The sequence below is a fragment of the Borostomias antarcticus genome (genome assembly GCF_949987555.1).
Source record: "Borostomias antarcticus genome assembly, chromosome: 25".
Taxonomy (NCBI): Eukaryota; Metazoa; Chordata; class Actinopteri; order Stomiiformes; family Stomiidae; genus Borostomias; species Borostomias antarcticus.
This window is the reverse complement of record NC_140258.1, coordinates 13,758,340-13,770,839: the sequence shown is the minus strand read 5'-3', so window position 1 is coordinate 13,770,839 and position 12,500 is coordinate 13,758,340. Positions and strand designations below refer to the sequence as shown.

The following is a 12,500-nucleotide window of genomic DNA, read 5'->3' as shown; positions in this document are numbered from 1 at the left end:
GTGCATCTCTCTCTCTCCCTCCTTCTCTCTCTCTCTCTCCGGAGCGGTGTACTGCACTGTGCATCTCTCTCTCTCCCTCCTTCTCTCTCTCTCTCTCCGGAGCGGTGTACTGCACTGTGCATCTCTCTATTTTAACAATGTTGCCCAGGAGGGAGGGGGCACAACCTTGCTGCTCAGTGAGGTCAGAGAGGTGTGTGTGTCTGCGTCATTGGTGTGTGTGTGTACGTGTGTGCCTATGTGTGTGTGTGTGTTTGTGTTTGTTTATTTGTTTAAAGGATCCCCCTAGCTAATGTCATGGCAATCAACTAGTCTTGTGTGACATTCAATTTCACAATGGTAATGTTTACCAGGGAAAGGCACAATGCATTTAGCAGGTGCACCATACAGAGAGAGAGAGAGAGAGAGAGAGAGAGGGAGAGAGAGAGGGAGAGAGAGAGAGAGAGAGAGAGAGAGAGAGAGAGGGAGAGAGAGAGAGAGAGAGAGAGAGAGAGAGAGAGAGAGAGAGGGAGAGAGAGAGATAGAGAGAGAGAGAGAGTGTGTGTGTGCGTGTGTGTGTGTGTGTGTGCGTTTGTGTGTGTGTGTATGTGTGTAAGATTTACCTCTCTTTTGAAAGGTTACTCTCCTTAATTTGAATACAACACCGCTATGTGAGCATATCTAAGTCCTAAACCTAATAAAGGACTTGGCACTGCCTGGCGAGTGTAGAGTTACAATTTCTCACCGGAGGAACAACAAACTACTTTCCCCAACAGACAGTTTAGTACAACAGAATATAATTACTACAGAATATTTATCACAGCTGTATTAGCAGGTGACACTTAGACTAAACATTCAAGAGATCACTAGTCCTTGTAATACAGGAACTTGGTTTGCAAGAAGCTCTAATTAATACATTATTTGACCAGTTCACTAGTTGAGACAGTGTTCCATGTTGAAAGAGGACCAAAGAGGGCCACCTTTACCACCTCTTCAGAATTAAAATCAGAATCAGATTTAGTTTTATTGCCATTGTAGTTTTTCAACACACTAGGCATTTGCTTTCGGGCATGCTGCATACATCCATACAACATACAGTCTTTTATGTGAAAACTAACAACCAAGCAGAACCTGGGCTTGAACCTGCCTAACTGTGCCTTTCCAGTTGTCCAGTTGTCATGTCCGGCCAGAAGGCCTCGTTCTAACCCTAACCCTAACCCTAACCCTAACCCTAACCCTAACCCTAACCCTAACCCTAACCCTCCCCTAAACCCTAACCCTAACCCTCCCCTAAACCCTAACCCTCCCCTAAACCCTAACCCGTTTTGGGAGAAAAATCCTTTATTGCTAATGACCAACTAATGTGCAGTGAATTGTGTCTGTTCAATAGAGATTCCCAATCATGACAAGAGAATGATTTACGTGTGATTGTGAGGCTGTGAGGCTGTGAGGCTTCACCAGTGACTCATCCAGCCTATCGGGGGGCAGGAGAGTGTGTTGGTTTATGATCCCAGCTCTCTGTGTGTGTGAAGAAGTTCCAGCTCCATCGCCTTTAAATTATTGGATGCCGGCAGACGTCCTTGAGATGTGAACATCTAATTTCCCTGGGCTGTACACACACATGCACACACACACACACGCACACACACACACACACACACAAACATGCTTGACGCATGCTCACATGCATGCCCAAACACACACACGCACATGCCGAACACACACACACACACACACACACACACACACACACACACACACACACACACACACACACACACACACACACACACCTCATTGCAGTGAGGGTCTCAGGGAGGCTAGGGTCAGTGGAGCATGACCAGGGAATTATACAACTGCAAACCAGCAGTAATAAACCTGCACACTCAAACACGCACACGCGCGCGCGCACACACACACACACTCACAGCAGTAATAAACCTGCACACTCAAACACACACACGTGCGCGCACACACACACACACACACACACACACACACACACACACACACACACACACACACACACAGCAGTAATAAACCTGCACACTCAAACACGCACACACACACGCGCGCGCACACACACACACACACACACACACACACACACACACACACACACACACACACACAGTGAACTGTCTGAATCTGCTGGACAGCAACTCTATTCCAACCTTCACCTAACTGCCCCTAGATAGATAGTGACTGCTGGGAGCAGGAGTGAGAGAGGGCTGTTGGCACACTCCCATGATGAACTAGCTAGCTCAGAGAAGGATGAACTAGCTAGCTCAGAGAAGGATGAACTAGCTAGCTCAGAGGAGGATGAACTAGCTAGCTCAGAGGAGGATGAACTAGCTAGCTCAGTGGAGGATGAACTAGCTAGCTCAGAGGAGGATGAACTAGCTCAGAGGAGGATGAACTAGCTAGCTCAGAGGAGGATGAACTAGCTCAGAGGAGGATGAACTAGCTAGCTCAGAGGAGGATGAACTAGCTCAGAGGAGGATGAACTACAGTAGCTAGCTCAGAGGAGGATGAGCTAGCTAGCTCAGGATACCCCTGATGTCTGTGGCTGCCTGTGCACCCAGGGCAGATGAGTTGTGTTGTTGCAGTTTTACCCTGTTGAGTCATCCCCTGTAAACAAAGATCTGGGAGCTGTCAGCCGTGAAACAGAAGGGCCCTCGGGTGTTGCTTTAGTAGATGTACCTCTGCAGGTATTTAACTAGCTGCCTGTACTTCCTCAGGTGCAACTGCTCCTTTGAGTTCAGGAGACATTTATATTAAACTGCTTTTATCCGCAGGAGATAACTGTAAAACTGATTATTTCCTCATTAAAGAACGATTACATTTTTGTGATAGTATATTAATACTGTTTGTAACTTTTGTATGGAATGAACCACCATACAGACATTACTGAAAACTACTGTGAATTAAAATTTAAATGAAATGAAATGGTGCTCAGAGAGCACAGACCTCTGTGTTCGCTTGTGATTCACTGGGGCTGAGGAAAAAATGACTGGAGGTGAATGGGTGGCTGTATTTGGCCGGCTCTGTGGCGCCCCCCTCGGGTCACAGCCGGTGGGGGGCAATGCGGTGCACTCCGGCCTCTCCCCCCACACAGCCCAGTGCAAACCCGTAGCACCCCACACAGGAAGCTGGCTTCGTTTTAAGTTGTTTTTTTTCCTTTGTGGATCCGGCCCGTGATTCGCATCTGTTCCAAAATGTAATGGGTTCTGAGGCGGCCCGTGATTCACCCCTTCACTGAGTTTCATAAAAATCTGACAAATAATGAATGGAAATGAATGGGCAGTCCGGCTGTGTTTGGGTAGCCCGTGGACCAGACCCGTTATTCGGATCCACCACAAAGTTAAAGAGGTCGTAAAGCGGCCCATGCTACACCCCTCCCCGGACTTTCATGAAATTTGATCAGGTAGTTTTTGCGTAATCCTGGTTCAAAAAAAGATTGGAAGGGAATGGCCGGTCGTGTTTGGGCGGCCCGTGGACCCAATCCGTGCTTTGGATCTGCTACAAAATGTAATGGTTTCTAAATTGGACCATGCTACACCCTTCCACTGAGTTTCGTGAAAATCGGTCCAGTCGTTTCTGTGTAATCCTGCAAACAAACAAACACACGCACACATGCATGCCACCGAAAGCAACCTTTCGCCCTGCATTGTCACTGGGGCGGAGCTAATGCCTTGTAATTGTATTAATTAATTTATCCTCATTAATTCATAATCTAAGTGTTTTCAGGGTATGAGGGAGACCGAAAACAGCTCTGCTTGATTCAGTCCCACATGCCACACTTATAATGATAAATTATTAGGTTGGTAGGCTACTTGTCGCTGTCTTTTAATTTATTTCTGACACTTTAAATGCATATCTTCTATGTTACCTTGTTGCTTATTGTTGTTTTGTCTGTAACTGTTTTATGCTGCTATTTTGGCCACGTCTTCCTTCTAGCCTGGTGAAATAAAATGCAGCAGGTCACACATAAACATTGGGACACACGTTCCCCTCCTCGCACCACCGAGGCCTCAGGGGTTCAGGACCCCCGCTGTGCAGGGCAGGATCTGGGGGTTCAGGACCCCCGCTGTGCAGGGCAGGATCTGGGCAGTTCATCACCTCAGGGGTTCAGGACCCCCGCTGTGCAGGGCAGGATCTGGGCAGTTCATCACCCGTGACCCGACGGCTGCACCTTATGTAATATTCTAATGAACACCTGAGAAACACCACCTCCACGCCCACATCTCCCATTCCACAGCAGCCATTGGCTATTATCTTTAAGGTGCATGCCGATTGGTTACCATTTTGCACAGGCAATTCTTTCCGAAGTTGTGTAAAGGGAATAGGCTTACAGACCCTAGAGATAAGGGCTCAGCTCGAGAATCATCAGACACCCTCCCCCAGGAGCAGGACGACGTGGCGCGCTGATCGGTTCATCTCGTGAGTACCGGGACCCGTTAATACCGGAGCCTCCTTCTGCTGGGATGCTCGCGGGTAGAAAGTTGTTCTTATCAGTCTGTAAACTCGGTCTGTAAACTCGGTCAGTCTGTAACTCGGGGTCCCGTCTGTCCCCGTTGCGGATGTTGCTCTCATAATCTGGAGAGCTATGCATGGAGTTGAAGTGGAACTGTATTGTGGTTTAGTGTTTTATTTGAGCGTGAATTACGATAAGTTTTGATAGAGTCGTGCTTTTGGTTTTACTTAAAAATACAAGGAGAATGTTGGAGGCACCGCCGGGATCCTTGGGGAGAGGGATGGAGAGAGAGAAGACAGAGAGAGAGAGAGAGAGAGAGACAGAGAGAGAGAGAGAGAAGACAGAGAGAGAGAGAGAGAGAGAGAGAGATTGCTGCAGTAGTCTATATCAGTGTCTGATGATGAGTTGTATTGTCCTGCAAAACTTTCTATCGAAATCTGTAAAAAATATGTTTTTAGAAAATACGAGTTTTGATAGTGTTGGAACGAAATCCTTTTTAATAAGGAATATCTCATATAGTTTCAGTCTTTGCATTATTGTCAATAACATTGACTAATCCAATTCAATAGAGTTATCAAAACAATTATTAATTTGAACATTTTGTTAGATTATTTTAATATGCTAATTTCCATAATTCTTAATTGTTACTTATTCTTAAATTCATGTGCAGAGCTTAATGAACATTGTTAATTAATGTTTGGTTAATAATGAATAATCAACTTGAGGTTTTGTACAGTAGCCTTATAGCTGCTGTGGTTTGAGTGAGCCGTGTCTGTCTCTGTCTCTGTCTCTGTCTCTGTCTCTGTCTCTGTCTCTGTCTCTGTCTCTGTCTCTGTCCCTGTCTCTGTCTCTGTCTCTGTCTCTGTCTCTGTCTCTGTCTCTGTCTCTGTCTCTGTCTCTGTCCCTCCCTGGCCAGACAGACTCTGGGTCTGTGCTGGTTGGATAATGTGATGGAGGAAATATCAGATACAGCAGTAATTTACTGCTTTATTAGTCAGAGAAATTAAAAAGTTACACCCTGTTCCTCTGCTAAATTAGTTTGATGTCACTCAAAATGTCTAAGTAGTCTGTATTTGTGTGTGTGTGTGTGCCTGTGTGCGTGTGTTTATGTGCATTTTTTATGTGTGCATAAGAGTGTGTGACTTTGCGTGTGCGTATGTGTGTGTGTGTGTGTGTGTGTGTGTGTGTGTGTGTGTGTGAGGGTATGTGTGTGCGAGTGTGTGCTCGAACAGGTATCTGTATGTGTGTATGTGTACGTGTGTGAGTGTGTGTAAGAAGGTGTCCTTCACAGGAAGGGGGTTTTGTAAGCGTGTTCTGAGACGGAAGATGCAGCCTTCCCGCCTGGCGCTGGCTCTCTGTCGCAGTCTTATCAAGATCAGAGCGCCGGCATGAACGCTCCGGGAAGCACATGCTGATGTGGCTCTACTCTAATGGGCTTTTTATGCTGGCATAAATAACACGTCTCTCTCAGCCTCAAACAACATTAGTTCAGACGCCTGAATCTTTTTCTTCTATGGTAATTCTGATGCTCTGCGTCGTCACAGCCTATTGAGTTTTTTTTTTTGAAGCGCTGAGTGAATGCACCTTTGGAGCGCTACACAAAATCTATCATACGGTACATCCATCTGAATCTTTCTGGCTTCGCAGGACAGTTTTTATTTTTTGTCATTTGTCCTACAGTGGATGACAAGTACACTGAGACGACAACAATTGTGTTGTCCTGCTCCTCAGAAGTGACCCGCTAACTGCAGAGCATCAGAGTGCCAGGGTGATGTGTTTCACTGTGTCTGTGTGTGTGTGTGTGTGTGTGTGTGTGTGTGTGATGTGTTTTACTGTGTGTGTGTGTGTGTGTGTGTGTGTGTGATGTGTTTTACTGTGTGTTGTCAGGGTGATGTGTTTTACTGCAGTTAAACTACGTCCTTGGGTAAACACCCACGTAACTATCCTATTATCACTGCTCCTCAACCCTGTCACTACCTTTTCCTTTCTTTCTTTCTTTCTTTCTTTCTTTCTTTCTTTTTCTTTCTTTCTTTCTTTCTTTCTTTCTTTCTTTCTTTCTTTCTTTCTTTCTTTCTTTCTTTCTTTCTTTCTTTCTTTCTTTCTTTCTTTCTTTCTTTCTTTCTTTCTTTCCACAGGTCTGTTAAATATATGGTTAAATATTCTCTGCTGTGATTTAATGCTGATGAGGAGACAGGAGATACGTAGTGGTAGGAAGCCACATGAGACTATTGAGATGAACTCGCTGTAGTGCAGTAAAGCTTCAATACCTGGAGCTATTGATTAGTTAAAGTCGGTTATGTATTTGCATTCACCCAAACATCCAGTCAGTCACCCAAACAACCAACCAGTCACCCAAACAACCAGCCAGTCACCCAAACAACCAGTCAGTCACCCAAACAACCAGCCAGTCACCCACACAACCAGTCAGTCACCCAAACAACCAGCCAGTCACCCAAACAACCAGCCAGTCACCCAAACAACCAGCCAGTCACCCAAACAACCAGCCAGTCAGCCAAACAACCAGCCAGTCACCCAAACAACCAGCCAGTCACCCAAACAACCAGTCAGTCACCCAAACAACCAGCCAGTCACCCAAACAACCAGCCAGTCACCCAAACAACCAGTCAGTCACCCAAACAACCAGTCAGTCACCCACACAACCAGCCAGTCACCCAAACAACCAGCCAGTCAGCCAAACAACCACACAACCACCAAGTCACCCGGCCAGTCACCCAGTCAGTCACCCACACAACCACCAAGTCTACCAGCCAACCAGCCACCCAACCAGTCACCCAGCCAACCAGCCAGTCATCCAGCCACCTAACCAGTCACCCCCATACCAACCACAGATCAGCTGCTGCGTGAAACAGTTTCCTGCACATGGCCTCCTGCTGTACCTAATCCCTCTCCAGCTCCTCCACTAATGTATAGAACCAGCCAGGCCTCTGTGTCCTGCTAATGAACCCTGAGGAGCGTCCCGCTCTGACCTTATCACCAGGCTGCTCGGGAGGCCAGCTGTCCCACCTCCCTCCTTCCCTCTCTCCCTCCCTCCTTCCCTCCCTCCTTCCTTCCCTCCCTCTCTCCCTCCCTCCCTCCCTCCCTCCCTCCCTCCCCCTGGGCCGTATTTCTGCAGGTGTCGGGGTGGTTGTCGCTCCAGCGCACCGCCTCTCTCCGTGCGTAGCGGCGTTTTTTGAGGGGGTCGCCGGGACAACAAGGCCATTTTATCTCAGATTGAATTGTTGAGGGAGATGTTAAGGAACTATATATCACCCCAGACGCCTGGCGGTGTGTGTTAATGTTTGTGTTAATGTTTGTGTGTTTCTGAGTGTGTGTGTGTGCAGGAACGATGGGAGTGGAAACAGATGGGAATGGGGTAGTGGTATTATAGTGGGAGCTGGTGCTATGACAATGATTCTCTTTATAAATCCACTGGGTTGGAAAATCAAGTTGTCAGCTTGTAAAAGCCATCCAGTTGTGTGTGTGTGCGTGTTGTGTGTGTTAAAGACATCCAGTGTGTTTCCGTGTGTGTGTGTGTGTGTGTGTGTTTAGACAGCTGCCTGAGGTGACCTTGCTCTTTTTCTCTTAACTCTTAATGGAAGCTCCTCTCCTCTTCTCTTCTCTTCTCTCGTCTCTTCTCCTCTCTTCTTTTGTCTTCTCTCCTCTCCCCTCATCCTTTCTTCTCTTCTCTTCTCTTCTCTTCTCTTCTCTTCTCTTCTCTTCTCTTCTCTTCTCTTCTCTTCTCTTCTCTTCTCTTCTCTTCTCTTCTCTTCTCCTCTCTTCTCTTCTCCTTTCTTCTCTCCTCTTCTCTTCTCCTTTCTTCTCTTCTCTTCTCTTCTCCTTTCTTCTCTCCTCTTCTCTTCTCTTCTCTTCTCTTCTCTTCTCTTCTCTTCTCTTCTCTTCTCTTCTCTTCTCTTCTCTTCTCTTCTCTTCTCTTCTCTTTCTCTTCTCTTCTCTCTCTTCTCTTCTCTTTCTTCTCTCCTCTCCTCTCCTCTCCTCTCCTCTCCTCTCCTCTCCTCTCCTCTCCTCTCCTCTCCTCTCCTCTCCTCTCCTCTCCTCTTCTCTTCTCTTCTCTTCTCTTCTCCTCTCCTCTCCTCTCCTCTCCTCTCCTCTCCTCTCCTCTCCTCTCCTCTCCTCTCCTCTCCTCTCCTCTCCTCTCCTCTTCTCTTCTCTTCTCTTCTCTTCTCTTCTCTTCTCTTCTCTTCTCTTCTCCTCTCCTCTCCTCTTCTCTCCTCTTCATCCTGCCCCATCAGGACCCCTCCCCCTACATGTCGATTGGATCAATTCTTCTATCTTCACCTCTGATCTAGTGATCACTCAGCCCCTTATACCTGCATCCCTCCTCCGTCCCAGACACAAAGCCTTCCTGAATTAGCCCTGGACATAAAAAAGTGAGACTGAGAAACAGTGTGTGTGTGTGTATGTGTGTGTGTGTGTGTGTGTGTGTGTGTGTGTGTGTGTGTGTGTGTGTATCGGTCTGTAATGGGATCCTCTGGGCTGGTCTCCCTGTGATTGGGTGCCATGTATGGATTTTGGGGGCTGTGATTTGTCTGCTGTGTGCTGGTGATGGGGGGGTTCAGGTCTGCTGTCTGCGGGTGATGGGGGGGTTCAGGTCAGACACAGCAGACTGGGGCTGATTGGCTCCGTATATCTGCTCCTCTCTGTCTGACTGCATACGGGACAGAGCTGGGATGAGCTGCCATTTGTTTGCTAGATATTAGTAAGGCTTGGGCTTAATATGTGTGTGTGTGTGTGTGTGTGTGTGTCTCTCCATGTGCTGATGTTCCTGGTTGTGGTGTACTGTGTGTGTGTGTGTGTCCAGGTGATGATGTTCCTGCTGGTGTGTGTGTGTGTGTGTCCAGGTGATGACATTCCTGCTGGTGTGTGTGTGTCTCTCCATGTGATGATGTTCCTGGTTGTGGTGTACTGTATGTGTGTGTGTGTGTTTCCAGATGCCGATGTTCCTGCTGCTGTGTGTGTGTGTCTCCAGGTGATGACGTTCCTGCTGGTGTGTGTGTGTGTGTGTGTGTGTGTGTGTGTGTGTGTGTCCAGGTGATGACATTCCTGCTGGTGTGTGTGTGTGTGTGTCCAGGTGATGACATTCCTGCTGGTGTGTGTGTGTGTGTGTGTGTCCAGGTGATGACATTCCTGCTGGTGTGTGTGTCCAGGTGATGACGTTCCTGCTGGTGTGTGTGTGTGTGTGTCCAGGTGATGACGTTCCTGCTGGTGTGTGTGTGTGTGTGTGTCCAGGTGATGACATTCCTGCTGGTGTGTGTGTCCAGGTGATGACGTTCCTGCTGGTATGTGTGTGTGTGTGTCCAGGTGATGACGTTCCTGCTGGTGTGTGTGTGTGTGTGTCCAGGTGATGACGTTCCTGCTGGTGTGTGTGTGTGTCCAGGTGATGACATTCCTGCTGGTGTGTGTGTCCAGGTGATGACGTTCCTGCTGGTGTGTGTGTGTGTGTGTCCAGGTGATGACGTTCCTGCTGGTGTGTGTGTGTGTGTGTGTCCAGGTGATGACGTTCCTGCTGGTGTGTGTGTGTGTGTGTCCAGGTGATGACGTTCCTGCTGGTGTGTGTGTTCCTGCCGGTTCTCTCCCTGGCCCAGAGGTCCGAGCCCATGTTCTCGGCCATCACCATGGAGGTGCTGCCCCCTGACTACGACAACAACCCCACCCAGCTGAACTACGGCGTGGCCGTCACCGACGTGGACGGAGACGGAGACCTGGAGATGTTCGTGGCCGGGTGAGAACACCTGAGGGAGGGAGGGAGGGAGGGAGGGAGAGAGGGAGAGAGGGAGGGAGGGAGGGAGAGAGAGAGGGAGGGAGGACAGGAATGAGGGAGGGAAGCAAACACAGTAAAGGAAGGATGGAGGGGAGGAAGTGAAGGATGAAGGGACGGAGGGAGGGAGGACAGGAATGAGAGAGGGAGGGAGGAAAGGAAAGAGGGAACGGAAGGATAGAGGGAGGGAGGGAGGGAGGGAGTGAAGGATGGAGTGATGGAAGGAGGGACGGAGGGAGGGAGGACAGGAAGGAGGGAACGGAAGGATAGAGGAAGGAAGGGAGGGAGGGAGTGAAGGATGGAGCGATGGAAGAAGGGACAGAGGGAGGGATTGTGACAGAATGGTTGCCACTGATGGGGGATTTGAACAGGGACCTCCAGTGTCACCCGCCCTCGTTTCTCTGATCTTATTTACTCCCGGACACGGGGTCGAGCCCTCCTCATCCACACGGATCCAGACGAGAAGTGCTGCATTCTGTCATTCTCTGAGCTCAATGCAGAAGCGGTAAGGGGACTCTGGTGGGCGAGAGACCGAGAGGCCCCGGGGCCACGGCGACGGCGAGGTATATGAGAACAGATGTGATTGGTTGGAGCTCCGCTGATGGCTGCTGTTTGGCCAGCCTGCAGGAAGTGTGTCGCCAGCGAAGCAGGGAGGAGTTCCACCACGTTGAACACAATATAGATTGGGTGGAATGAGCCTCTTTCACAAATGTGGTTCGGTGAGAGGAGGCTTTCCTGTGTGCACAAGGTCCGCCGGTCAGAGGGGCGTACACACACACACACACACACACATACACACACACACACACACACACACACACACACACACACACACACTTTTTTACACACAGTTGTAGCAGATTGCTATGAGCCTACTTGTGTGAGGCAACTTCCATGTAACTTAGATGATGGGACCTGGATGTCCATCAGAGTATCCAGACCAGATCTCTAAGAGGTTCATGACCTTGAGGGGATGATGCACATACACAGACATGACTGAACCCCTCTGTGTCTCTACTGAATAAAGGATATGTTGAGTTAGTAGAGGTCATAGGCTGTCAGACACTGTGACCTTATCTGAGCAGGAGGGAGTGACATCATTAACCACTGGCGGGTGAAAACAAGGGTGCGTTAAGTAGCTGAGCGCTCAGTGAGCGATCAGTGATCAGAATTCACTTAACGTGTTGCTCAGTTACGCTCAGACTGATCTGCTCAGAGCACAAGTGAGCAGTTTTGAACTATGATCTGTTTGAGCCAAACACCACGTCATCATCATCATCATCACCTGAGCAAAAAAAACAAGGGGCGCGTTTTGTCTTGGGAATCGCTGCTCGCTAATCACACATGATCTCGTCTCCTAGCAACTCAGCGCTCGGTTAGAGAAGACCGTTAAGTGGTTTTAAATAGCGCTCAGCGGGTTAGGGTTAGTGAGCATTCCCTCACTGAGCGCTCAGCTACTTAACGCGCCCCAAGTCTCTCTATCGAGCATTCTACAGGGTCAGCTCTCTTCCTGGTGTGCGGACTCCAACCAGCCAATCGCTGGGCTGGGATAATCAAGGCTTGGTTCTACCTGGCAGGTACAACGGGCCTAACCTGGTTCTGAAGTACGACACTCAGAGAAGGAGGCTGGTCAACATCGCCGTCGACAACCGCAGCTCGCCGTTCTATGCACTGAGAGATCGCCAAGGCAACGCCATCGGAGTGACGGCCTGCGACATCGACGGAGACGGAAGGGAGGAGATCTACGTCCTCAACACCAATAACGCCTTCTCAGGTACACACACACACACACACACACACACACACACGCAGACACACACATACACATACACACACACACGCACACACACACACACACACACAGACACACACATACACACACACACACACACACACACACACACACACACACACACACACACACACACACACACACACACCTTAACCCAAACCCTATCCTAATAGCGCCGTTAGGGCTTAACTGAGAAGCAGCCTGCTCAGTCCCAGGTTCACCCTCCTAATAGCGCCGCTCAGGGGCCTTTTACTACTCAATATATGACTCCTCTGTTCTCTCTTTATTCCCCACTCTCTCCTAAACTATCTCTTACTCTCTAAACTTTCTCTCTCTCTGTCTCTCTCTGTCTCTCTCTCTCTCCTCAAGGTCGGGCGACATACTCTGACAAGTTGTTTAAGTTCCGTAACGGTCGCTTTGAGGATCTGCTGACCGATGAGATTAATGAGCACAGGGACGTGGCCAACCGCATGGCCGGG

The 12,500-nt window shown here is 48.8% G+C and overlaps 1 protein-coding gene across 1 annotated transcript in view; it reads left to right on the top strand.

The window, feature by feature from the left end:
• Positions 1–10,005: 10,005 nt before the first annotated feature.
• Positions 10,006–12,500, top strand: part of LOC311326031 (cartilage acidic protein 1-like) — a gene marked incomplete at both ends in the record, with an annotated part of 19,997 nt that continues 17,502 nt past the window's right edge. The window contains 3 exons of the mRNA XM_084458869.1: positions 10,006–10,193; positions 11,807–12,003; positions 12,391–12,500. The exon at positions 12,391–12,500 is cut by the window's right edge and continues 27 nt beyond it. Coding sequence (XP_084314995.1) covers positions 10,006–10,193; positions 11,807–12,003; positions 12,391–12,500 — 495 coding nt within the window. The remainder of the gene's footprint in view (positions 10,194–11,806; positions 12,004–12,390) is intronic.